Genomic DNA, 27,698 nt, shown 5'->3' with positions numbered 1-27,698 from the left:
TTTCTGTGTGTGTGAGGTCATGGTTTGACCTGGCCTGCTATTTCTATCAGGCAGCATTACACTTCAACACAGTCACATGCCAAATCCTCAAAGGAATCGCAAGTAACAGGTCCAGGACAGGTAACACACATTGTTAGAAAGAACATGGTACAATCCTGAGAGAGCGGCACTGCAGTGAAACTGATAGGAAATTGTGTGATGTCTGGTCAAAGAGGGAGAATAGAGGAAAGTAAGTTGAATCTAGCCGTGCAACAGACAAACAACAACAACAGTAAACAAGCAAGTAAAAACAATGCATGAACAATACAAAAATAGCCGTCTTACAATCTAATTTAGTCTCACATTCACTCTTAAAAATCTTGTGTCTCTTGAAACAAGGGAAAAATCTTTCCGTGGTTTGTGATAAACCCAGTTGAATGGAAAATATTTTGTGTATCTTTTCAAATGATTGGAAAGAACCAATACCATTTTCCAAGGTAGTCGATGTTCTTTTCCTTATACTCTTTTCCACTGATTGGTCAGAGAGAAACTGGCCAATCAGCAGAGCTTTGCTGGTCACTGCTTACATCCAGGAAATACAAAAAGCGAGACTCAAAAAACTTCTGTCATAGTTGATAATCAATCCATGAAAAAAAAAAAAAAAGTTCGTTTTGCAGCGAATCTCTAATAACAAAACACTAATATTGTTCAGCCATGAGTTGGCCTTGTTGATTTTTCTAAAAATAAAACACTCATGTGGGACTCTGGTAGAAAAGGGAGGAAAAATCAGTCAGCAAGTCCACAAGTGTGGGCATGTCGGCTAGTTTTTGACTAGCAAATATCTGCAATGGAAAACAAAATCCAGAGTAAAGTAAATCAAGAAAAGTAGAGTTGAGTAGAGCCCATACTATGAGATAGAAAAGCACCAAGAGGGCCTGTGTGTGTATTATGTGGCCGTGCATGTGCACATTTTCATGTGTAGGCCATGTGTGGGCGTGTTGAATGTGTCACTGGTCGTTCATGGCTGTCATACAGGAGACAGTTGAATGGACCCTTAATGAAGCCACTCAATCACAGGCTAGTTAAAACGGCTGACCACAGTCTTGGGGGCAGTCAGGCCTGCTCGGAGGTCTATTCAGGTTGGCCGAGGGAAGCTCTTGAGCCATCACACTTTAGATTAGCCATTCACTGCACTATAGACCTCAGCCTAACTGCCCCTCTTTCTCTGACCAGTCCTCTGACAAACTATAGTGGCTCAAGTCAACTCCCTGATTGTCTTGGGGAGTTCTTTAAAAGCCAATTTAAGCTCTGTCCTTTGTCTCACTCCCCGGGAACTCAACCCAGGACATATTGTATGGGGCATCTCTCTGTGTGTGTGTGTGTGTGTGTGTGTGTGTGTGTGTGTGTGTGTGTGTGTGTGTGTGTGTGTGTCCACGCTGGGGGAGCATGTACATTTCTGTCCTTTTTTATTGGTCTGAGGTTAAAGCTGTGTGTGCAGGGTCTTTGAGCGCGTGATTTTTCGCTAAAAGAACCCGGTGTATCTCAGAACTGGCTCAGACCAGATTTTTTTTTAGGTGAAAGAGAGGGTGCATGAGAGAAATCAATGGCCCAATTCAGCCCATTACAGCCATGACTGTTGCTGTAATGGTGTGGAAATGGACAGTGGTCATATGGATCCCTTTTATACCTCCAGGCTCGGATCACAACTGAGGCTCTGATTCATTTCCTCTAGCTTTGATTAAAAAAAAAGACTCAGAGGATTTCAAACTTTAACACGGTGGTGACGAGTAAAGAGAACCCCCTGTTTTGTGAAATAGATGAAACCTCTATTCTGCCAGGTTTGCCAAAGGACAAACATTACACTGGGCTGCAATTTTCCTCTACAAATAACAACTTCTCTGGTCCTCTCCTCCTTCCTCCTTGCAGCTTTTACCTCTTTGATCCTAGGTAATGTGTTAACAAGCCACAGCTTCTTGGAATACCCATAACATTACCTATGTGTATTTGTGTTGAGGTGTGAGAGTGTGTGCGTGTTTGTGTCGGTGTTTGTGTGCATGTGTGTGTCTTTGTATGTGCATCTGTGTGTGTTTTCACACCAATTAATGAATTGCTTTATATGCCTGCTGAGGTGACGATGGCTTGTCTCTAGCGGGCCAGTGCTTTTTTCCCTCCTGTGTCAGCCTCATTCCATGATGGCCAGGGTCCTCTCTCACACTAACACATTAATGAGACCAGTCTAATTAGTGCTTGTGGTTCTATACAGGGAACCCAGAAAACCACAGCACCATTGTGAGCTGGCCTAATCAGGGGACCACTCAAAGACAAGTGGGCCCACTACACCAGTGAGAAAGTTCACACAGACCTGGTTGGACTCACACTTCTCACACTCAAATTAGTGTGCTGGTTAATTGGGGAACGAGCGCAGTCTAAAAGGACTGGACATATTTTGAGTTTGGTGACCATTACCATGAGGCTCGGCTCTTTCTTTCTTTCCTCCCTGTGCTCCCCTCTGGTAGCGCTCCTCCCGAGGGCTATGCAGAAAAATGATTTTACTCTCCTCCATCCCTCTCCCTCACTCCAGATAATTCAATCTGTTCAATATCAAATAATCTCTCCCAGTTTTTCAGCCTATTTTAACCTTATCGCTCAAACAGCTGCCCCTGGGGGATAAGTCTCGTTCCACCTTGTTAAAAAAGAAGGGAGGAGAGTGAGAAAGAGAGATAGCCGAAGAAAGAGGAATGACAAATAGCTCTCTCAGGAGCGCTTTGAGAAGCCTCGGTTTGCCGTTCTCATGGGCCATATGTGAAAAAGCAGGCAAACAGATTGAAAGAGAGAGGAACAGCAAAGGATAGAGAGATAAACAGAGAGATAGAATGTGGCAGAGACCATTTAAGAGAAAGCATGGGGGGTGTAGGTGATGTGAGCTGTGGTACTTGAGCTTTGGGGCTCTAACTTGTGTCCCACAGCACTGTTTAACATGCCCCTAGCCATCTCTCCTGGCAGTTAATTAGAATCCAATAAGGTTGCCGCCTGTTGGTCATTGTTCCTCCAGTGTGTTTACCCTTTCCAGAGGCTCCATTCGCTGCTTAATCTGCCGAGAAGCTGAATGTCAATAGGTCAGGCCAAGACTCCAGAGCCCTGAGTGAGAGAGAAAGACAGAGTGAAGGGGGAAGGAGGGAGGATCAGGAGGATCGAGGAGAAGGGTCATTTCTCTCTCCTCTCAATATTTTCCTCTGCCATTCCATTCTGGCGGGTGTCTTTTTTTCCCCCCCTCCCTCCCTCTTGCTTACCCTCTCCTCTTCTTTTCTTCTCACTTCTAATCCGTCCTCTTGATTGTTCTAAGCTGCTTTCAGCCAGCCCTTGGGAGGATGGGGGTTTGGAGTCTGTTTTAATTAAGATTTAAAAGAAGACTCCCTCAAGAAGGGAGATTTAAGAGCAGGATGGGCTGAGCAAAGTAAACGAGTGGAGGTAGGACAGATTGCAGAGAGGACTCAACAAATATCAGAAATCGGTAAAAAAAAAAAAAAAAAAAAAAGGAAAAAAGATATTATCTGACACGTAGATGCACACACCCCACACATTCACACAAACACAGCCAGACTCTGAGGCAGTGGGGTCGCTAAGCCAAATGGGATTTTTTTTTTCTCTATTTGTAATCAAGCGGCACAATCTATACAGATTGATCTCAACTTCCTGTGATTCATATACCATATCCTGCGAGGGTGATATGGGATCAGTGGTAGCCAGCAGGCAAGCTGAGGGAGTTATCTCCACACTCTGTCTAATGATCGATCATCTCACCAGATGGGCTTAAGAGCCTGTAACGCTCCACTTGTTTATCGGAGCCTCAAACCTGAGGCCTCACAGTAGATGTGACCTGCAAGAAAGTCCTGCCTGCAGAGAGCGGGAAAATGAGAAAGACAGAGAAAGAGCATGAAAGACAGAGAAAGAACATGAAACAGAGAGGAGGAGCAGACGTTTTCTAAGTGTTAAAAGTTTGCTCTTGCTGTCTTTGTTGTATGGCCAGACGTGTGGCTAGATAGTGAATCCATTTCCCTGCTTAATGCGGTTATACTTGGGTGGCAATGTCACTATATTGGACACTGTGGACATTCCTGTTAGACACTTAATTAACAGGCTTATCACACTGGGACAAAAGGAGATTTCTCTATAGAAGTCTGGCCATCAAAGATACGGACACTGTTACCATCCATCTTTTCATTAAGGCAGATGTTGTGCTTCGCAGGCAACGTGTGTGTCCGTCTGTGTGTGTGTATGTGTGTGTGTGTCCTTGCAATATAGCCCTGGAAAATGTGCATGCGACATGTTTGGTAAAACAGTCACACATGACACATCTGTCCCTATTCCAAACCTGACAATCTTCCCCAAAAAGTGAAACCCCAAAGAAAACAACCAACCCCCCCTTCCCCCCAGAAAAAGAGAGTGTTCAATGAAGTGTTTAAGTTCATCAAGCTACAGACTTTGGTGCAGCCGGTAAGGTGTTAAAGGCCACGCAAGGGTCAAGGGCCCAACCCACAGCATTCTCTGTGAGGCTGCATCCCAGCACACAGCAACCATATGTCCAGGGTTTCACAGTCAATGAGCCGCACTACCCAGTGGGACAAAGACCTATTCACACCCAGTTGACTCTCAGGAAATCTGCAATTCCATGCTGTGCTTAGGACAGAATACAGCACTAGTCCAGCCAGTGTCTGTTAAAGGAAAAAAAACAATAGACTAGAAGATACAGAGAAGAAGAAGGAGACGGAGAGCAAGGGGGAAAAAAAAAAGAGGGCACAGACAAAGAACTTTACAAAGCACTTTTGGGCGGTTAAGCGCAAGCGTGATCTTGTCCACAGCTTGCTGGCCCATCTCTGCGGTTGCATTGCCTGCGTCCCATCAAAGCCCCATGAGACTCCCCCAGCACACTCCCCCTCTGTCAGTCACAACTCTGTTAATAAGGCCAGCAGTAAACACCAGGAAAGATATGCAGGGATCAAAGATACTTCACTCATGTTCTAGCTTTGAGAACGTGTTTGCGGGTGTCAGGGGGAGGTAGGGGAAAACGGAGCTCTATAGAGTAATGCTGCATTTTAATAGACACAATAAACCCATCCTCTTATAAAATAATATTTTGTGTCCCATATCCTGTTGTGTAGCTGCTCTGGGGACATTTGCCAAGCATGAAAAAGTCCCCCCCTTGCTGAAGGTATAGAGAGAGCCCATGCCAGAGAATAAAGTGTGCAGGGATCCTGGGGGAGGAATAGATCACACATATATTCTTTCACTGCAGCGATTAATATCCGGGAAAAAAGGTCAAACTTGACTTGAAACGGTTCAGTATATCACAGTTACATTCGGAGCCCACATTTCATACATCAAGCCCCGCTGTGATGTCTCATCAGCCTGGTCACACAGGAGAGACCCATGCTGCACATTATCAAAGATTGATGGGGTGTCCTACTTAAAGACAGGGGGAGGAGAGAACACTGGAGAGAGCGAGGCGAACTTATCTACAGACACCGGGAGAGTGTTTGGGTGAGGGGTGACGATTGTGGGTCGCGTGGCCTCTTATGGCCCACCGCCATCGCTGTCACCAAATGTTTTCCCAGACTACCCCGTCACATAACCCGAAGACCCGACCTGGAGGTGTGCAGGAGAGCAAATTTGAGATCCGTGATCACAAGACAGTGGCAGCTGACTTGGGAAGTCAAAGACGAGGGGCTGGATCTTCTATCCTCCCCTCCCATCCACCCACTTCCTCATCCAGCCCTGTTAACGGAAGACAAAACAAACTGACAGAACAAACAGCCAGGCTATTCTAAATCCTTCTTTTCTCTAACACACACCCTAACCATCTCTTATATCCACTATTCACTGCCATCCTCCCTTTTTCTTGTTCAGAGTGCTTGCTTAATAATTAATTGATTAATTAGTTCGCTCATTAATCATTTATTCATTAATCATGGCCTGATTTTTCTAGAGGAAGCGGTGCAATCTGAAAAAACCCTGACTTCACATTTCACTCTAATTATGCTCCTTTACTAATCAACGCTTAAGAAATGGAGTTTCAGGAAATTAGTTTTTCCCCTTTCCTTCTTTTTCTCAACACAAAGCAGGATGTATTGAGGTCGGCAGGTAACATTTTTTCCCTCCCTTTCTTGTGTTCTCGAAGCACTGAGTCATCAGTAATTTTAAAGGAGTGTTTCAAGCTACTGGTAATCTGATGAACAGAACGAAATTTTGATGTTTAATTAAAACTTTCCTTTTCTCCAGCTCTAGAAAAAAAAAGTGAATAGAGACTCTGGTGGCAAGGTAACCACAGGCAATGATTAATAAACAGCAATCTGAAGACCGTTTGTAACAATGGACAAGTGGCAGGATTGTGCTGCAGACACATTTATTGTTTTCACTGGATCCATGGCTCTCCTGAGAGACGAGGTAATTTGTTTAATCGCCAGGAATTATACACTCTGGACAGAGAGATGGGGAGATGGGGAAGTTCAGAAAAACCTCCTGTTATGTAGAGCGAACATGAGACGAAAGTGAGAAGAAACATTTAAAACAGGTTTAATTAGAGCTGTTTCTGTCCCTTTGTGTTCCTGTTGGATGCAGAGTTCACAACGCAGCTCAGTTGCTTTCTGTGAAGAGCCTCTTGTCAGCTGCTGACAAAAAAGAATTATGCATCAAATTAAAGCGAGCTCCAGTGAAATGGAGGCAAGTCGGGCATTAACCTCTAAGCTTTAAAAAGCACACATACTAAGCAACACTAATGAGACTCTCATTGAACTGGCTGTGTTTTATATTCAATCTCACACAAAAGCATAGCTTTGACTTCAATATGCCATAGCCGCTACTGACTACTGAGGTTGTCTCTCTTATTCATCTCACCAGCAGCAAACACTGCAGCAGTGAACAATAGTGTAGATGGCCCTTTTACTTAATGAGATGCATACATTTACAACATTACCACCCTCATTAAAAAATAATAAAAATAAAGGAGAAAAAAGTATTAATTATGAAACGCACTACTTCCTATCGTGAAGAGCCAAGGGGGCCTCCACTGGGCTCAATTAGGAAGAGTAGGCCGCAAATCCCAAGACTAAATTAATTGACACCCCAGGGCATTAGGCCCAGAGTCCCAGTACAGAATCTGAGGAGAGAATTCCTTTGTTTTCATTTCCACTGCCTTTTAGAAAAAGCGAGAGGGGGAGGCAATTTTAACATTATCCTTTCATTGTTTTATGGATTTTTAATCTATTATTTATTTATTTGTTTTGTTTATCCATAATGTGCAGCTGGGGAGTGATCTGCAGGGACTGAAGAGGTGGAAGATTGACTTTTCTTTTTCATTCCTGTCCCATCTTTGAGCAGCCTCACATGTTGAGTACCAATGCTGTTTTATCCTGCATGTCAGCTGTTGTGCACACACTAAACCGGGGCTTTTGCAAACAGCACAAGAAGTTAATGATTTAAAAGCACAGTAAATTATACTGAAAGCCCTTCCAAACACTGCTGGAAGAGACGGGGGGGGGGCCAGTAAGGGAAACTGAGAGAGGGAAACAGCGAGGCGGAGAGAGGGACTGAGGAAGGCTGGTATTGTGACACAGATCCAGCCAGCAGCCGTCTTGTAGTGAAAACACCAGGGGGTAAGCGGGAACGAAATGACAAGACTGGCTCAATCAACATCTTGTCAACACTGCTGGCTGATGTGTACAGACAATTTCATACCGCCACCACTGCCTCCCTCCCCTTTTCTCTCTTTTTATATGGCTTTTTATTTCCTGTCCTCCTGCCAGCCAGCCAGCCAGTCACTTGCTATCTGTCTACATGGAGTCAGCTCTCAGCTCCTTGGCTCTTGGCTTCAGAGTGGAGGAGAGGTTTAAAAGCTGTGCTAGAATTACACTCAGAGAGATTCTTCTGCCCACTAGAAACCCTAAAGATACGGGGCTGTGACAGTGAGTGTGTGTGTGTCTGTTGTAAGCGTGTGTGTGTGTGTGTGTGTGTGTGTGTGTGTGTGTGTGTGTGTGTGAGAAGACTGTGCTGAAATGGGTGTATTTATGGCACATTGTCGGCCACTGCAGCACTGTGACTGCTAGAAGCATTCACATGCGCTCGCACACTGACTCTGTCACATCAGCACTCTTGGTCGCTCCCCTCCCCTTCCTTCCCTTTTTTCCTCCCTCCATCCATACCTCTCTATTACTCTATCCACTGCATCTGTTGTAGCAGGTACCCAGGGAGAAGCTCAGCCGCTGCTCGCCCATGCGATCAGCCCCTCCGCTGACCTGATGTGAGCACCCCCCTGTTCCAGCGGAGAGAAACCTCACAGTGACAGCCTCAGAGACAGACTGATTACAGCGTTCCATCAATCCCCTCGCAGGCCCTCTCCTTTGCAGCTGGAAGCTGACAGGAGCCCACTTTTTCCATTTTTACCATCCCTCACTTTTTCTGGTCCCCCTACCATGTGGTGTCTCTCTCTCTCTTTTTGTTGTTGTTGTTGTTGTTGTTGTTGTTGCTGTTGCTGTTCCCCTTGCCCTGGTTTCTTGAGTGTTGTGTTGACAAGCTGACACAAACCCCTGTGATTTTCACACCAGGGATGGAGAAAGGGAGAAAAGGGGACAGGGGCATACAAGATAGAGAGGTAGAGATGGGAGGATGGAGGAGGGGATGGAGGGGAACAGAAAGAGAGAGAGAGGAGCAAGAGAGAGAGAGAGAGAGAGAGATAGCAAAGGAGGGGCTGGCAAGAGAGGACAGCTGACAGGGAGTCTGCAAAAGCAGAGTGATGGCAGAAAGAGCCATGGAGAAAGCAAATCAACAATTAGTAACACCTTATATAACTCTGAAAGGGGGCCTGCAAGGAATTGATTTCAGGGATCATGGCTCACTGACTGTAGAAGTATGAGTGATAAACAGAGGAGTGGGGGGTTGGGGCTGGCAAATGGTGGCTTGTAGAGGGATGGAGCGATGAAGGAGAATGCTCTGGGTGGGGGCATCGGCAGAGGGGCAGTGGGGGCTTGGTGGATGAGCGGGTCTGTTCTGTAAAGAGGGGTCTCGGTCTGAGCCAAGATTCTCACAATGGAATAAAGGCTGACAGGGGAGGCTAGGAGGATTAAACTCCAGCAAAACAGCTCTTAAAAAGCTGTTAGACTGCAATTTAAGCACAAAAATGCAGAAAAGGGAGAGAAGATAGTGAGGGTGGGTGGGTGGGAGTGCAGCTGGAATGCTACGTGGGAGAGAAAGGACAGAGAGCGGCAAGGCCACATGAAGGTATGGGAGGGGATGCCATCAACAGAGACACTAGCAGAGGCTGCTTGCTAAGGTCCTGGCCTAAGGAGAACACACAGGTGCTCATACATGTTGTGCTTGTGTTCTGAGACTGAACTGCTTCGAGCCTGTGGGTGGTATCTGTTGTTAGACCCCTTCAAACCCTCCAAACGTCTGTAGGAGTCATGTTAATGAGCTTAGTGCAAGACTAGCCAAATCAAACATGAGATGGGTGCAGGGTCCCTTTTGGGACATACTCTGTGGCTCAGCTACCTCAGCACCACTGTCACACACACTCACACACACACACACACACACATACAAGCACGCACACACAGGAAGAGGAAGACAAAAGAGCTTGACTCAAAACAAAGGGATAATAATTCCATACAGAGAGAAATGGAGCTTGCATTTTCCAGCCCGATTTAGAAGCCTTATCTAGACAAGGCACAATGGATGGCATTTGGGGAGAGGGGTTGTTTATTCCAAGCTTGACACTTTTTCGCCAATTGCCTTGTTTTGTGTGGGGGGTTTTTGTCTATTTTTCCTCCTCATTTTCTCTCCTCTGGCTCTTATTGTGGAAAGCTCACACCAGCGGGGCATAGAATTCTACCTCTGCCAGTGGGGCAAAACCGCAAGAAGATACTGGGTGCTATTTTTTAACATTTTGAATTATTACTGCATGGAGCAAATTGTCCAGTCAAGTTGAGAGCACTCATATTTATAGACCCCACAGGACTGGATGTTGCACTCCAGAGTAGCCTTGCACTGGATGCGAATGAGGACATGGAATAAAATGAGGCCTAAAATAGGGACTCTGCCTTTTGCAAATGCAGCTTGGAACCTCTTAAAGTGAATGAGCATGCACAGTTAAGTGTCATTGTAAAACCACAGCAAAATGGCCAGAGTGCAAACCTAAAGGAGCTGTGTTTCTTTGGCAGCTGACACAAGAGCGTAAGAGACAGTTGATGTGTTATTAGGAGATTTCATTTTTTTTTTAATACTGGGTTAAGTAGGTTAGAAGACTGCTTTTGTCAGATTACCAAAATGGCATAAGAGATTAAGATTACAGTGATGTTGAATTTGCTGTAGTTAGCCAAAGAGCCAAAGTCCACCCAAAGGTCATATGTAGTGTCATTATCTTCTCAATCTTCAGCATCATAGCCGGCTCTTCCAATAATGCAGGATACACACACACACACACACACACACACACACACACATTCTAACACAGAGCCTAGTTCAGTGTAATTCCATCAAGGCAGATGTCCAGAAGCGGATCACTTGTGACATCTGTCCATCCCTTCCTGATCCATGTGAGTGTATCCCTATCCGTTCAGATGAAGGAAACACAGTGCAGGCGGTGCCAGGGGTAGACGCAAATCTCTTTAATAGGTTGTGTTCAAGTCAGCCCAGCGATTTTGCACTTAACTGTGACCGTGTGACAGGAAAAGCAAAGTCACTGTGTCAAAGTAACTGCTAAATGTGCCCTGCAGTCCCTGACAAGTTGCTTGCCCTATTAACACTGCCCCACCCACCACGAACACTCATTCACACGCTCAAATGCACACACACACACACACACACACACACACACACACACATGGAGACAGAGACGTTCACAGCACACATTCAAGCACACAAACATACAGGAACACACACAGTCAAGAAGAAATGCGCGCACACACAAACACACACACACACACACACACGCATGTACACACATCCCTGTGTGCATCCGGCGGCGTGAAATGATATTCCATTTTGAGAAATCCGGATTAAAATGTATCGGGCCAAATGTGTTTTGACCTTGTTACTAGGGGATGGAAAAAGCGCACACACACAAACACACGCACACACACACACACACACGCACACACACACACTCACACAAACACAGACATGTGCACACAAAGCAGGGGAAGGGAACATGGTAAATTTAGCTTATTTTGAGAGCACCGGTCAGTCAATATTTTAACTGCTTTAAACATGGAGGGCACCACACAAGCACACCTGCATGCACATCGATGCGGACATGCTACAAACACTCAAAAACACATAAAGACCCCGCAAGGCAGAAGTGTTGCAGTGTCAATAAGACCCAGGGACTCAGACCTTTCTATTCATATGTGTTTCAATGGCAGCCAGTAGACCATCTCATTCTGACTGTAGAGAAAGACTGAAAGGTATTTTTGCCTTTGTGTGTATGTGTGTGTGTGTGTGCGTGTTTGTTTGTTTGCGAGTGTGTGTGCATGTGTGACACTGCAGCACACCAAGAAAAAGCCTCATCACACCCACGGCTCCTACTTCTACTGCCTCTCTTCCTCTCCTCCACTCTTTCTTTGTCTGGCTCTTTCCCTCCCTCTCTACCCGTCAGAAATGTATTCATGTAATTAAGCTGCTAATACACCGTCAAAGAATTGTCTAATTCAGCAAGGAGGAATTAAAGGAATCTGGCATGAGTCATTAGCCAGTCGAGATGTTCTGTTGAGCATTTTCAATAAGGGATCTGGAGAGCAATGAATCACTCATATGGTGTGAAGACATTCGCTACAGCATATACACTACTCTATATTTGTATGGCTGCATGGGTGTGTGTGTGTATATACATGTGTGTGGCGTTAATTGCCATATGTGAGCATGTAAAATTGTATGTGGGTGAAGGAGAGAGAAACAATTCAATGCATGTAATCCATCTGAACAATCAACCAATGCAGTGAATTATTACCCATTGTAAACATTTAGATACTCTGGGCAAGATACTTAATTGCAATCAATGTTTGTACTGTTGCAAGCACAAGGAGGAAAATCCCTAATGCTCTGTGCAAGGAGAGGCATATGAAAACGCTCAATAGCTCATAAAAGCAGAACGTTAGGGACAGGCAGGCAGACTGTAAAAACAGCATATTTGAAGGTATGACGGGAAAATGCCAGCCTTCGCTAAATGCCTAATAGCCTGAGCTGGAAGACATTTCACTTCTCATTGATGCTCTCAAATTGGCCTCTTTTGATCCATAGTGCGTGACACACATACAGTCTAACTGTATGCATCCACAGTTTGATAGGCTTTTCAAATGCTCTCAAACACTCGATGACATACATGAGACACATTACTGGTGAGATAACATGCATGAATCTCTAATCATGGCTTTTCCCACCTCTATATTAACGTCTATTTTAGCCCCGATAAGGAACAAGGGAGCTGAAGGGGTGTATGTGAAAAAGGGAGCGGATTTTTTTTTTTTTTTTTTTTTTTTAAACAGTTGACAACCACAAAGAACCCTAACTCAGGAACCCAATGAGCTCACTGCTTGGCGGCTTTGATTGTACTGATGGGTGACAGGGGTGGAGGGGGGCGAGCAAGAGGGGGAGGAGGAGGGCAGGGTTCGGTCCATGGTGCACCCCCCCAGATGAAGTGGATAATTGAGTGGGGAATAAACACTGCCAACAACCTCGGAAGCCCCCTTTCAAAAAGAAAGAAAAACTGGAGAGAATGGAGTCAGAGAGAAGGGGGGGAGAGAGGGAGCGGGAGAGAGAAAAGGGTGAGGGAGAGAGCAAGAGACAGAGAGAGAGAGAAAATCCCAGCTACCCTCTGGGGGGAAAAGCTGCTATTGAAAAGCTATTAAACTTGCATTTAGCAGGATTGATTGGAAATGAAGAGGCCTATTAAAAGAGAGGGACAAGGGGACAATAGCGCGTCTCTGGCCGCCGTATGTTGCCCTCCTTTCAGCAGGGAGGAGGGGGGTTTGGGGGGGGGGCAACCCTGTCTGTTTAAGCACTCCCACCAAGAGAAGCATTTCAGGGGGGCTTAGTACAGACTGAATAGAGCCCTCTTTATCTTCTTCTGTCCCCCTTCCCTTCTTTTCTCCACTGAGCCACAAAGAAGAAGAGAGGGAGAAAGAGGGAAGGTTCTTTTTTTTGTTAAGTCCCTCCCCTCCTTGCTTTCACACACACACACACACACACACACACACACACACACACACACACACACACACACACACACGTGCACACACACACACACACACACACACACACACACAACCTAGCCAACCAACCAACTCCCTCTTTCTCTCTCCTCCTACCTTCCCCAGCAGATTAGTTACCTCTGGAGTGTTGCCATCTTCCCCTGCCAGTAGGGTTTGTAATACTCAATCTTCAGCATCATGGCACAAACAGTTGGAACTGCAGATCCGTATTCATGCTGTGTATGTGTGTGTGTGTGTGTGTGTGTGTGTGTGTGTGTGTGTGTGTGAAGACGGGCCAGCCAATCCGGTGAGAGTATGTGCCATACTTAAACACAGCAGTGGAACGGCGGCAGGTGTCTCCACTGACTTTCAGCAGGCTCAAACGGATGGGTCCCCCGGGAACTTTAATGGAGTTTTGATTGTTTAACATCCATTTTTACAAAAAGCACACCAAAAGAGTGGCAGGGTTTTTTTTTTTTTCTCTCTCTCTGCAGAAGTGTGGCTGCTTCGTGTCAGCGAGCATGTAACCATATGGTCTTGGGAAAGAGTTAAATAAGTCATGAGGCAGCTGACACTTCCTCTTAGAAACCATGTTGAAGGAAAAATAAATATTTTCAAACATGTCAGCCTCCTCCATCCTCCACAACAAGCTTCATGAAAAGACGGGAGTGAGCGGGCTTGTCCACAGGAGGGTGCAGGCTGTCTTTCATAATACTTTCACTACTCATTTTTTCTCACATCTTACCATGCAATGCCCCTTTTTTCAAGCTACATCTTTGCTGGCACTGCAGAAATGTATTGCTGTTGCATTCACTGACATCCTGCCAGCTGGATTCTGAATACCTATGTATTTTATGGGCATTTTGTGAATTTTAATATATTTTATGAATACCATCGTGGACAATGAGAGCTCTTTGTCATGTGATATTCATGTCAAGCTCTCTCTCCTCTCTCCCAACAGCCACCCAAGCAGCCTACTTCTCCCAGCAGCCTCAGGACCAAGTGGTTGTGTCTGGCCAATCAGTGACTCTGCCCTGTGTCATCGTGGGTTACCGGGGAATGGTGCAGTGGACCAAAGATGGTCTGGCACTGGGTGGAGAGAGAGACCTACCGGGTAAATACTTGGCCACCCCAATCTTTCTCTACATGTCTTCATGTTTCTCTGTCTCTCTCTGTTTCTGTCTCTCTCTACACTGCAAAAAATCCACCTTGACAAGACATTTAGTCCCATATTCAGACTTAAAATCTTCTTTTTCATAAAAAAAATGTGAAAAAATAGGCCAGTGGGATGAGATAATCCCACTTTTTTCCAGTGTTAGTCAACTGACTTCTTCAAGAGTTTTCTCAAACCACTTGTTATTGTCTTGATAAAAGTGGATATGTGCCTCACTCCACCTTATTTCAACATTTATAGTTGTTCCTCAAACAAGTGAACTGCACTGGAACTTAAGTGGCATTAGCTCATCCCACTGGCAGATGTTTGTCACTTGTTTTAAGAAAAATAATGTTTTAGTTAGTTGATTTGAGGCTGTATGACTTGTTAAGATGGAGACTTTTTGCAATGTGTTCTGTTCTTCACTGCTTTGTATAGCTGTTTCTCACTGTCACCCCCTCTCTGTCTCTCTCTCCTGTTCTTTACTGCTTTCTGTGGTACCCACTCTCCCTATTTGCCTACCTATCTGTCTCTCTTTCTCCGTCTCTCTGCTGTTCTTTCTCTATAGTTGTTTGTCGTTGCCTCCCTCTTTCTCTGTCTGTCTTGCTACGATCAATGCCAGGTCTCATTAGAAACCAAGTCTCTGTCTGTCAACTGTTGGGGTTTTACACAAATGAATGGTGAGAGAACAAATGTTCTGCAGACAGGGCTGCGGCTGCCGCAGACACCAATCTTTAATTTGTTGTTTAGCATTTTGAGGGTCTTGTAGAAAGGTGGATAATCAATTGACTTTTGTCACGCACTGACATTTAAATGTGTGGCAGACTAGTGGGAAGGTAGAGAGGCTTCCTCCTGACCTTAGCCACTCCATCTTTATTGTGTCTGTGTTTAAAGGACAGCCTCCTCATGCAGCAGCCGCCTCACGTGTTGCATCTCCAAGCCTCACGCTGCTCTGTTAACACAACGGCTCAATGCCTGGCCCAGGGAGGCGCTGCTTGCTTTCATTTGTGTCTTAAAGAGCCTTGCCACGTTTCTCTTGCCTTTGTTCAAGGCACAAGTCTGTTCATTTTATAGCTCTTTCATTATGTGTTTGTTGTTGGTTTGTTTTTCTCTGACTCTATTCTCTGTGCTGGCTTCACGCAGGCTGGACACGCTATTCCTTAATGGGCGACCCGCTATCAGGCGAGCACAGCTTGCTGATTGATTCGGCAGAGCTGGCGGATGACGCGGTGTATGAGTGTCAGGCTACACAGGCGGCACTGCGCTCCCACCGTGCCAAGCTCACTGTACTAGGTAAGATACACAGCTCACCCATGATCCTCACAGCAGCCCTCGCGCCAAGGCCTGCAGGCTGGCAGTGCTTGGGAACAATCAGGGGAGTGTCTTCATCACAACACACACGCACACGCACACATGCAATAAATGTACGCCAATCATGAAACACACAGAAAGCACATATGCACCTGAACACAGATGTATATATCCACACATAAACATCAGAGTTCTCAGTTTTAGTTTCGTTTAGTATTTTCTGCTACCACCCATTCACTGAAACCTCACTGAAAACACTTCCGTGGTATAAATCTTGTCCTCAAACTATATTTCATTCCCTGCAAAGCTGAACCCGGAGATCCAGCTAGAAAAAAAAAAAAAAAAAAAGGAAACCCCCTCTCCTCTCAGTGGCAATAATCAAGACTGTGGACGTATAGGATAATGTGATTGCTGCAGTCACAAATGACTTGCATAGTCGCTTAAAAGTCAAGGTCTGCACAGTTAGCACATTTCACAGTGAGTCGCAAAATTTGTCAACTGCGAGGCAGTTTTTACATTAACGCGATGTGAGTGATCTACATATTCACATAGACGCGCAGAGGTGGAGTGAGGTGCAATGGAGGCAGGGGTGGGGGGTGCCATGGAGAAGGAGGGGACAGGTCTTGGGGGAATTAGATTTAGCAAAGCACTGCTGGCACCTGGTGGCATGCCATGGAACATCATTACTATATATTCATTTGTCTTGTCAATAGCTCGCTTATTTACAATACAACAGTTATAGAAAGTGATGGAAAAGCACAGTGCTCCTGCTTATGCCACATCGTATCACTATGCTTCCACTGTTCTTTTTGAATCTAAGGTTATATGGTTATAAACAGTGAATTCATTTGTGTAGGAAGAAGACGGATATGGACAGGGCTACCAAGGCATATTTGTAATTGGACAGCTTCTGAGGGATCATGTGTGCTCAATGCCCCACCTCTACGCTTTAAGCTTCATTTTCAAAGCAGTGCAGAGCAGCAAAGAACGGTGTGGTCAGTAGAGATCACACGCCCACACACAGCCACAAAGATGTCCATGTGGAGGCAGGGAAGAAATCTGATAAAATTGTCACTTCTATAGTAAATGCCCTCTGTGGAAGACCAAGGATTGTGGTTCATGAAAATTACATGCATTGCATAAACACGAATGAATCAAATCAGGCACGGGGTACAGAAACCTGGTGTTTATATGCATCCATGGACACTAGGACTTTCAAAGAGAGAAGAGGACTTAGTGTGTTTGCGTGTGTGTGTGTGCATGTGTGCATGTGTGTGCATGTGTGTACATGTGTGCGTGTGTAAATCAATGTGGCCAGATGAGACCAAAGCAATCCTGCACAGTCAAAGGAGTCAACGGTGGGAGTGCAGTCAGGGGAATCGGCATGGAAATTAAAATCACCTAGCACTCGGATTCCATTAGTGTCCGTGCCGCGGCAGCGGAAGGACCTCTAACTATTCAGATACACACAGAAAAATTGGTTCGGTGGAAGGAGTGAGAAAGGCCAGCACAAACCCCGTGTTTACGCCTTCTCTTATTGGTTGGGGAGATAGACGCCTTCATCAGGGGTGGCACGCTTGGCTTGCCAGTGGCTCGTGCGAAACCATGCAAATAAATGAACAAATAAGCAATTCAGATGAAACATCACTGTGCAACAGTAAGAGCAAATAGAGTAATAATGCTGGAGTCCTAAGGAAATAAAATAGGTTGGGTCTCTGTTTTTTTTCCAAATGACAGCTGTTCTTGGTCTTTTCCCAGTCTGAATCTACACCTTGTAAAACAAACACATGATGATAAAAAGATATTGTTCCTTTGTTGAATGCATTGATGTTTAGCTAAGAGTAGTAGCGAGCTCAATATTATTCTGACTTCTTTAGAAGGTTTGCAATGGCCTGGAGCTGTAATGAGTTTTTCTTTTGAGGTGTATGTTTGTTTTGCTTCACAGTTCCTCCCTCAGACCCAATAGTGGAGGGGGGCCCTGTTGTACGTCTGAAGGCCCACGCACCACACAACCTCACCTGCAGAGCCTCGGGAGCCAAACCTGCTGCTGAAATCACCTGGTACAGAGACGGAGAGGTCATGGAGTCTGCAATTTATTCCAAGGTACAGTGAGAACAGATCTATGCTCAGCATCATCAGTCCATCATTAACACCCACGCAATATTACAAAACATAACAGCAGTGCAGAAATAAATAAATGCAAAGCTATTCAAAACAGAGATACTTTCTCTTAGGGTACAAAACTCGCCCCTCCTTCCTATTCTCCTTTTTTTCCGTTCTTTCTTTTTTCTCCTTCTCTCACCACCCTTGTCTCACAGGACTTGTTCGTTCTCTCACTCTCTACCTCTCTCTGCAGTCCCCCTCCCATTTTCACTCATGCCTGACCCCCCTCCACCTCAGCCCACTCCCCCTACCCCACCTCCTCCTCTGCCTCCCTCTTTCGCCAAACCCCCCCCCCCCCCCCCCACCTCTTCTTTTTTTTTTTTTTTTTGCTCTCTAATGCAGCGACACTACAGCATAACTGGAGCATGCCAAAGCTCAGACAGGCATGAGCGTTTCATACAGTAGAGTTTCTGCAGAAGAGAAATCACCCACAACAATGCAGAAACACAATGGGGATGCGCCAGAGCGTGAGTCACATTTGTCATGCTCTCTGACCACGCTAAACGACGCTAAACGCCACATTTAAGGAGGCGAGAGCCTGTAGTGGGAAGGGAGGAAAGAGGATAGGAGGGGGAGCAGGGAGCAGGATAGTAGAGGAAAGGAAGGGAAATAGGGGAAGAGGGATCTGGTAAGATGCTGCTGTGAAAAAGAGAGAGGGTTTCCAGCATTAAGAAGCAGGGGGTGTGGATGGTGGTCGCAGTGAGGGATGGTGACAGGGAGTGATGTGATTCGATCTAGCATAAAAATGCTTTTTGTGTGTCTGGCTGAGGAAGTGAAAGGCCTTATCCATTGATTTGGCTACCCGGGGAATGGTCTCAGCTTGCCCTTGCTCTTTTCCCAGAGATGTGTGACACTTCTTCCTCGCTGTCACCACCCAGGAATACAGACACAGCCACCTTAGCCATCACTGTACACTTTTTCTTTGTAGTCGTGAGTGTTTGTGTGAGACAGAAAGAGAGAGGCTGAGACAGAAAGAAAGAGAGCACTGAGCCATATCTTCAGAATCTACACCTTTCCTCACTTAGGCGTATTGATTTCTGTGAGCAGTAAATAGATTTAAAGGATGATGACAAACAAGGAGCGCTGACGGGTAACACTCTCAGAAATGTGGGAACAGCACAATATCCCCTGCTGCATCATAAAATATATGATTTAACTGTCATGCCAACGAACAGGATGGCAATTTTAATGCCTCACCCATGAAAAAAATAAGACCTATGGTGTCATAGAGATATACCTTAATGGTGCTATCACAAACAGCAGTATCTTGCCTGTGCCACAGCATTCCCCATTTAGCTGACTTTCAGTTCTACTTGACTGCACCGGAGTCTATGACATTTCTCTAAACACACAGAGTGTACACTTGGTGATTTTCCAGGTTGGACCTCGCGTAACATCTAACAATTACTCTCTGTTGTTGTCCACCTCTACAGACACTGATGGAGGATGGGAAGAGGGAAGTGGCTGTCAGTATGCTTCCAATCATCCCCGAGGACAGAGACTCTGGACGCACCTACACCTGCAGGGTCCTGAACCCAGCCGCCCCTGCTGGACGACAAACATCCGTCACTATCAATGTCCAGCGTGAGTGTCCTGATGTTAGCTTGCTTCCAAAGACCACAGTATGTGCTATATACAGAAAACTGTAACTTGCTTAAACATAATGAAATATTGATTTATGTGGAAAGAAAACAAATGTCACAGGTGTCCTTAATTAACTTGGACTATTAAAAGGTGAATGGTACCAATTAGAGTACTAAGCAGCATGTCTAGTGCAGTACATGGCATCACTTAAGAGCTGGATAAAGGTGGATAAATAAATACAATCCCTTCAGTTCCACTTAGAGGTTAATGAAAGTGTAGTCTGGGCTGGCAGCCTGTGCATGCCCGTTTTCATCAGTGGGTGATTCAGAGGTTCGCACCTCTCCAACACTCTGCTCACTACACTCGCCTCAATAACATAAAACTCTTCCTCCCCTCAGACCCCCCTTCAGTGACTCTGTCAGTCCAGCCTCAGACTGTGACCGAGGGAGCCAAAGTCCTGTTCATCTGCTCTGCTTCTGCCAATCCTGAAATCACTGGATACAGGTACACACTGGCATAGCCGTCATTTATTTCCCCTAATCTCAATGTTCACTCTGATCCTGACACCCCTCCCTCATGGGTACACACAGAACAAGCAGACACAAATCTCTGTGATGATGATACAATCATGTAACTGTCACAAGACATGGTAACTCAACGTGACACCCGGAGCCGAGAGGATCTTTAGATAATAGAATAGAAGAAATGCTGGCAGTGGCTGGCGTAGTAGAGAGAAGCTTCAGCAGCAGCCAGCGAAGCACTGAGAACATGTGGCAAAGGTTGAGATCAGCTTAAATAGGCTGCTTGATTTGCAGTTTTTTAATGTTATTGGCACTAGTTATGAATCAACCATGAGCCGCTGCAGCAGGCATTGCAAGTATTCCCGTTGAACTAACTTAAGCTCCCTATGATGTGATTATTCATCTGTCCCAGGTGGTCTAAAGGAGGAGTTCCCATTTCTGAAGCTAATGGGGACAGCCTTGAGGTGACGGTGGACCATTCCTACTTCACAGACCCTGTCTCTTGTGAAGTGTCCAACTCCGTGGGCAGCACCAATGTCAGCACCTTGGTTGATGTGCAATGTGAGTTGACAAATGTTGTATCCTGTGCGGCTTAGCTGTATGTTTGGGTACATCATTCTTAGGGGGGTGCTTTATTTTAAAAGTGGGTCTCATAGTGATTGTGACTGACTTCCTCTGTTGCTCTTCCCTAGTCGGTCCTCGGCTGCTTTCAGAGCCGAAGCCTATGACAGTGGATACAGGGATGGATGCAGCCTTTACTTGTGCATGGACAGGAAACCCTCCCCTGACGCTGGCCTGGACCAAGCAGGGATCGAGCGTGGTAAGGCAACAAACACTATTCAACACCTGCTCTTGTTGGTAGAGCTTCAACACCACTCCTCAACACTATCCCTCCAGAGGGTAACATCCGCACATGGCCTTGAGGCATAAATCCCTCACACTTTCCCTCCACACATTCTCTTTCAGGCTGAATCTTCATCACCCCGACTCAACATACTCCCCGAGGGCTAAAGCCTCTGACAGAAACTGTCTGTCCACTGACAGATTCATACAGCATCATCAGGGCAGCTTACATTCCGTCATAACAATATGTCCACTAAATTAGTCAATCAATCAATCAATCAATCAATCAATCAGAATCTCGTGTGTTGTCAGAGCTGCATCTCTCATTCTTAAACATTAAAGAGATCTGACTCCACTCGAGTATCCATTTCCTCAAAGCCAATTTTGTGGGATGAACAAATGTGACATTTCCACCTTTACTTTGCATCATCGTGGTAAAATTCTTCCACCCCAGCACACACCATCAGCGGTGACATCTCTTGGGAGCTTCTCTCCTGGCAGCTAATATGATTTCTGAGACGGTGGTGGAGAAAACACCACCAGTAAAGAACACTGCGGGACGGCGTAAGAGATGCTGTCATCTCAAAGAGTGAACACTTTTACCCCCTCTGAGGGAAGTACTCAGGCATTTTTCTAATCCACCCGCTGCCACTGTGCCTCACATAGCCACGAGTAATGGATTAATTGGGTTACTCCATAAGTGTGTTGAAATAAAAAAAAAAATGGAGAGAGTAAGAGGGGGATATGGAGCAGGAGGAGGGAAGAGGGAGGAGTGGGGGTAAAAGGATTAATCACAGCTTGATGGAATGGCAGGATCAATGAGCTAAGGAGTGCGTGAGTGTAGCAGCTCTAAGGGCTAAGGCCCACTCACACCATAGTACACTCAGTTCTGTCCCCACTGTTTAATTACAACAATCTCCCCAGCAGCATGGTCACTCAGCAGTGGCTGGAGTGTTTAATGCTGTGATTAAAGCTCTTCACGATGAAATTAAACTCAAACCACCGGCATTTCTTACAATGGTCAGCCCACCTCTGTGCAGCTTCCACACTGAATGGGCAACTGATAAAGGTGTCAGTCTCATTCTCTCTCTCTCTCCCCTCTCAATCTCTCACTAGGTTCTCAGTAATGGTAACACCTTGCAGCTGAAGGCTGTAACCCAGGAGGATGCTGGCACATACACCTGCAAGGCCATTGTTCCGCGTATAGGAGTCGCAGAAAGGGACGTGACTCTGACTGTGAATGGTGAGTGGCGTCCTTTCATAGTGTAGTGCAATTAGATTCAAAGCTATTGTAACCTGTTGATCTGTGGAATAAGTGGCATAGAAGCCCATATCTGAGAATTTGTCAGTATTTTCAAGTACTCATTTCTTTTTCTTTTCTATCTTTTCGCCCCTGTTCCTTCTTCCCATCACACTAGGTCCACCTATCATCACAGCGGATGCCACGCAGCATGCTGTCAAGCACTCCAAGGGCAAGCTGGAGTGCCTGGTGGGAAGCAGCCCCCCACCTGATAAGATTGTAAGTGAGTCTCTTGTCTTTGCTGTCTGCCATTCATTTGTTTATGTGCTCATACACTCTGAGCTATCCACCTTCCAAACCACCCATATGAGAGTGATCGCTCAGCGGGCGCTTTACCTCTGCCCTTACCTTCACACCTTTACACTACCCTGCACTCTAACAAACACATGTGCACACACACGCATAAATACACCTACACTCTATGAGTCAATTATAACTGCACACACATTCACTGGGGAGAAGAGAGATAATAGAGTTGGGAAAGCTGTAGGAGACTGACTTCCTGCAGGTTTCAGGCAAATCGTGTTCAATTAGTGGCCCGTGAGGCATCAGTCGGCTGACCCTGTTGAACTGCCAAACATAGACTGGGCTGAAAGAAGATAATTAGGGTGTGAGGAGGAGTGAGAGACAGGTGCCCTGCTGGCCCTGCACTTGAGACGGCAGAGAAGAGTCTTATTTTTTAGTGCAGCTACCTCGCCCTCCTTAGGCCTCACCCACAGGGCAGACGTGGGAGGCAGCTTAAACATGATCCTGTGAGCTGTGTCAGCCAGGGAGCGCCATAGAGGTCAACAGAGAGAAAGCAGAACAGAGCGAGAAACTGATGTTCATTCAGAGGCTAGCAGGGATCTGAGGATAAACAGCCATGGTAGCCTGTGCTTTGCTTGCTGCCAAGGGAGTCTTCATGAAATAGTGTCTCACTCCCCATTGTATGCCTTTTCGCCGCTCTCCCCAGGTGTGGACCTTTGGAGACATGAGCTTGTCCTCTGGCTCCTCCGGTCGTTTTTCAGTGCAGACAGTCACCAGCGACCACGGGGTCCTGTCTTCTCTTGTGCTCTCCGAAACTCTGGCACAGGACTTCCAGCTGCGCTACAACTGCACCGCCTGGAACCGCTTTGGCACCGGCACTGCCCTGGTCACGCTGAAGGAGCAAGGTACGGACTGACAGGGATGCTTATCTCTGCTAGTGCCCTCCAGGGAGGGTGTAGTGATTCACCACCTCAGTCCTTGTTGTGAAAGGGCCAGATTGGGTGAAAGCAGTGTCGTTGTCTTGTGCTAATCTTAATTATACTCCTCTAATCGATATGATTTAATCACCAGATGGTCCCTTTAATGAATATGTTTGCCCCATAACATAGATATTGATTGGGAACAAAAGTCAATTAGAAGAACCCACATGTGTCTAGGGCTGGGCTGGTACTCTCTATCTCTGCTTGAGTGCCAAGAGCAACATTTCAGGCTGCACCCACTTTAAGTGATCTTAAAATAAGGCAGAAGTGCTACTACACTGGAGCTCACGGAAGCCGTGGTTGCAGCAGACACCAAAAATAAGGCCCTCGCCAGTAATTTACATCAACGTAGCAGAGTAGGGTCTCCAGAGAAATGCGCAGCGGTATCTCCTGGAATCTCTAATTAGATTACTGTCTATTGCTTCATTGCATGTCAGGCCTTGTTACCCTTCTTTCAGAAAGATTAGAGACAATAGCCAGGCTGTGGGACGCTGGGCTGCCCGCATGAGCATACGCTGGCTGTGAGCAGGCCAGGGCTTACTGCAGATGAATTTATATAGGCGCTGGCGTTACTGGGATTAGCGAGACAAATGAATGGATTTTTTTTTATTGCTCTGATCTGTGCGATCTTGACACTGACATTTATTCTCTACTATGCCTCATTTCACCCCCCCCACCCCTCGTCTTGACAACCACCATCCCACCTCCAACTTTAATCCCCAATACACACTCTTTTCTTCTATTCTTGTTACAGAAGCTCTTCCAATGCTGATCATAGTTGGTGCAGCAGTAGGCGGAGGCTGCGTCCTCCTCATCTGTGTCATCACTCTGGTCTCTCTCTGCTGCAGGCACACTGGCAAAGGTGAGCTCAACGGTTAGTATGGGCAAAAAGGTCAAGAAGCAATTCTTCAAATCAGACAGATGAAGTTTTATTTCATTTGTGATTTGAAAATTGTACCGTGGTGCTGTTTGTGCAGTTTTTTACACAATCCTGAACTGAAATAAATTATATGGTACATCAAGCACTAAATTTGTGTGTTTATTCTTCCAAAATCCTTTAAATCCTCATAGGTAAGAAGTGCACCCGACTTTCTAAGAGTGACATCAGAGTTCAGATTGTTCACAGTGATCACAACGCTACGCGTGGCAACGATGATGAGGAGGATGTGAAAGAGCCCATGGTAAAATCCTTTTTTCATGGTTTCTGGATGCAAGACATCTCTATTCATGTTAAGGGAAAATGCACAATGTCCCTGTGATGTCATGCGCAGCTTTTATGTTTGCTCTCGATCAAGTGAAGCCTTGTTCAACCAAGTAATTCTTCAAAATGTTTGGTCTTCCCTCAGGCTCCAAACAGCAGCGAGTCTCCTGGGACATCGCGTACAGAACACAGCGACCTTCTGGAGGAGGAGGAGGATGAGAGATCGGACATCAAGGTAAAACCCCACTGAAAATCTCACTTGAAGAAACATTTTTCAGTAGCAAGTATTCATCTTTTTTCTTGACACATAACATTCTTAAAGACATAGTTTAACATAGCTTTCTTTGTATCTCCTGTAGGACCCTACCAATGGCTACTACAACGTACGTGCCCATGAAGATCGCCACATCCGCAGCAGTGGATTCTCTGAATATGTGCCCAACTCTCGACCCGTCTACACTCCATCACAACTGCCCTCCCCCAGCCCCCTTTATGGTCAGCACAGCACCCAGCCCCGTGTCTATGACTTCTCCCACCGATACGCTACCACCACAGGGACCCGATCCACATATGAACAGCAGCAGGCTGCACAACAGCAGGCTGCCCAGCCAGCCAGTATCTACCCCACTGACCCCCTGTACAGCGGCTCTGCTTACCTACCTGCCACCTATGGTCGTGCCTTCACCAGCTACGTTAAGCCTGCCTCCTACGAGAAGGTGGATGCGTATGATCAATCAGACCAGGCAAGCAAGGTGTCCAGCTCATCCCGCTTCTCCTATGCCTCTTCACAAGTGTCCTCCCAGCAGTCTGACTATGGCCGGCCCTCACAGCGCATGCAGACTCACGTCTGATTGGACAAAAGAGTGGTGACAAGACGAGTTCAGGAGCAGCGAGTACATAACCACTGCCACCTCTGCATGAGTGTGGCTGGACTAACATGAGCAGAGACTTTCTTTAACTGAATGGTCCTTTGAGGACATGCTTGGACATATTTGGATGGAGCTGTATGATTTAGGTTATGGAATAACCATCCTTAATTTATTTGTTGTCAATTAAGGTGGGATCTACAGTAACGGTTCCTGTAGAGGCCTGAGCTGGTGAATTCAGCAGATTGTGTTGTTCCACTCAAACTCATAATGACTCTAGTGTGATACCTCAACAGGTTATCTTTACATGATGACCACCCGAACCTGTGGAGATACTCTGTCAGTCGATTTTGGGTGCAAGGGCAAACCAGAGAACAAATCAAATGCATCTTCAGACACTGGATGGCCAAAACCACTGGAGAAGCTGTTTACCTGGATTCCAGAGCCTACCTTGTGTCACCCTGAATAAAATCTCAACCATGACCTATAAAAGAATTTGGGAGAAGCTGAAAATACAAGACGTATTTGAGGAGAAAAAAGATATTAACAACCTATTGTCGTCCGTCATTTGGTGTTTGTTGGCATGCGAAAGGAATTCTAAGCACATTTGTGTCTCTATCATCAACAAAAGACTGAGCTACACAGAGACAGTCATAAACCATTCTGCACAACAGGCTAGCTCTACTTAACGACACATGCTACAGGCGCTGTACGGACAGTCTAATCAGCGATGGAATCCTTTTGGCCTGAGCTGCATTCCTGGAGCTTTGTGGAACATCACCTGTTAATGATCCTGACATGCTGGACTAATCAGCATTGCTTACAGGTGGACAAAAGGAGGAAATATGAGAAGAATGCGTGTTGTTGCCTACATTTTAATGAGGCGCTATGTTATCTATGTTTGTTGCAGATTGTTCTGACAAGATAACGCCATGAAAATCCAAAGATGGTAATAATTGTTCAGAAGAAAAAGAGGGCTGAGACTGCACACTGCTGTCCTACTCTCGGTACTGTTTTTCTAATGTGTTTTCTCACTGTGGAATTAAGAGAAAGTTAATACCAGTACAATCATAGGGGATGATTTGGATAATAGTGGCAATCTTGAACTTAAAGTAAGCTTGAATGCGGTGTCAACTTCAGCAGGCTCAGATGGTAAAAACGTGTCAGGCAGTGCCAATTTGGACCATACACTCTCCAGATTTACAGCTCAATCAAGTACTCTCAACATGTTTACAAGAAACAGTACTACCCTGAAATACTAAACATCTGTACAAATGGCTGAGCCCATACTTTCTCTCTCTGTTGCATGCAAATGATGTGTGTAGTGAAACTCTTCAGCGTTTATTTTCATGTCCACTCCATGTTTGAGACATTGGTTTCTGCACCTGGCCCAGTTGCATTCCACTTCCAGAGGCCTGGAAGTTTCAGTGTGGAAGCCTGTACTGCCATTGGTCTAAAAAGCTGTTACCAGGCAGCCTGATTAGAGAACAAACGTCACTCAAAGTGAAAAGAAAAGGTCATCGCTTGTCTTTATTTTTATATTTTATATAAGCCTTAATGTACAGCGTGTGAGCTGCTCTATTGTAAAGTATCTTTATATTATATACATATGTATCTATCTTGGTTGATTTTATTTGAGTCCACAGATTTTTCTTCTCTAAGTTCTTCATCAATCACTGAATGCAGTTACTATGCTTTTTTCAAACACAACTAATTGCCATTTTTTTGTTTATTATTTTTAATAATGTATTAAGAATTTTATTTGCTAAAAATGAGCTATCGTTGCTTGTACCTTTGTACACATATTTATATTTAAATAAAACCATTTCCGATAAAGAAGCGGCTGGTTTGAATGCTGTGAGTGAGTTAGCACAGAGACTAGCTTCATTCTGTGCATGGGGGAACAGTGACAAACAAAGCTTCCTATGTAGCTGAGATGATGAATACATAAATTAGCAGCGCTGTCTATGTTGATTTTCCAATTCCCCCAGTGGAGCAGTGCTTTTAATGAAGACAGATGAGATAGTAGAACCCCCACGGTATGTGTATCCACCGACATGCCCATCTCATAGGGTAATAGGATAGGGCTGTGACAAAGGTAGGAATTATTTGACAATATGAGTTCGTCTTGTCACCTCTGTTCCCCTGGTAGGCACGCTATTCTGACGGGGAGGAGAGGTACATGCTCATTACAATTCTACTGTGAGAGGGGACAAGCGCTCACAAGACACACATTTATTATGCACGACATAATACAAAATGGGACCTAGTCGAAGACAAAAAAAAAAAAAAAAAATCAGGTAATGAATAATTAGA

At 45.5% G+C, this 27,698-nt stretch overlaps 1 protein-coding gene across 1 annotated transcript in view; it reads left to right on the top strand.

The window, feature by feature from the left end:
* Nucleotides 1–27,174, top strand: part of kirrel3l (kirre like nephrin family adhesion molecule 3, like) — a 35,513-nt gene extending 8,339 nt beyond the window's left edge. Inside the window, exons 2-15 of the mRNA XM_030073250.1 lie at nucleotides 14,176–14,328; nucleotides 15,511–15,660; nucleotides 17,624–17,781; nucleotides 19,275–19,425; nucleotides 19,824–19,929; nucleotides 20,359–20,507; nucleotides 20,639–20,766; nucleotides 21,906–22,032; nucleotides 22,208–22,308; nucleotides 23,042–23,240; nucleotides 24,070–24,177; nucleotides 24,387–24,496; nucleotides 24,662–24,751; nucleotides 24,876–27,174. Of these exons, the coding sequence (XP_029929110.1) occupies nucleotides 14,176–14,328; nucleotides 15,511–15,660; nucleotides 17,624–17,781; nucleotides 19,275–19,425; nucleotides 19,824–19,929; nucleotides 20,359–20,507; nucleotides 20,639–20,766; nucleotides 21,906–22,032; nucleotides 22,208–22,308; nucleotides 23,042–23,240; nucleotides 24,070–24,177; nucleotides 24,387–24,496; nucleotides 24,662–24,751; nucleotides 24,876–25,367 (2,222 nt within the window). The 3' untranslated portion in view covers nucleotides 25,368–27,174. The remainder of the gene's footprint in view (nucleotides 1–14,175; nucleotides 14,329–15,510; nucleotides 15,661–17,623; nucleotides 17,782–19,274; nucleotides 19,426–19,823; nucleotides 19,930–20,358; nucleotides 20,508–20,638; nucleotides 20,767–21,905; nucleotides 22,033–22,207; nucleotides 22,309–23,041; nucleotides 23,241–24,069; nucleotides 24,178–24,386; nucleotides 24,497–24,661; nucleotides 24,752–24,875) is intronic.
* Nucleotides 27,175–27,698: the final 524 nt, after the last annotated feature.

Source organism: Myripristis murdjan, chromosome 16 (assembly GCF_902150065.1).
Source record: "Myripristis murdjan chromosome 16, fMyrMur1.1, whole genome shotgun sequence".
Classification (NCBI taxonomy): domain Eukaryota; kingdom Metazoa; phylum Chordata; class Actinopteri; order Holocentriformes; family Holocentridae; genus Myripristis; species Myripristis murdjan.
This window is presented reverse-complemented; position numbering and strand designations above follow the sequence as displayed.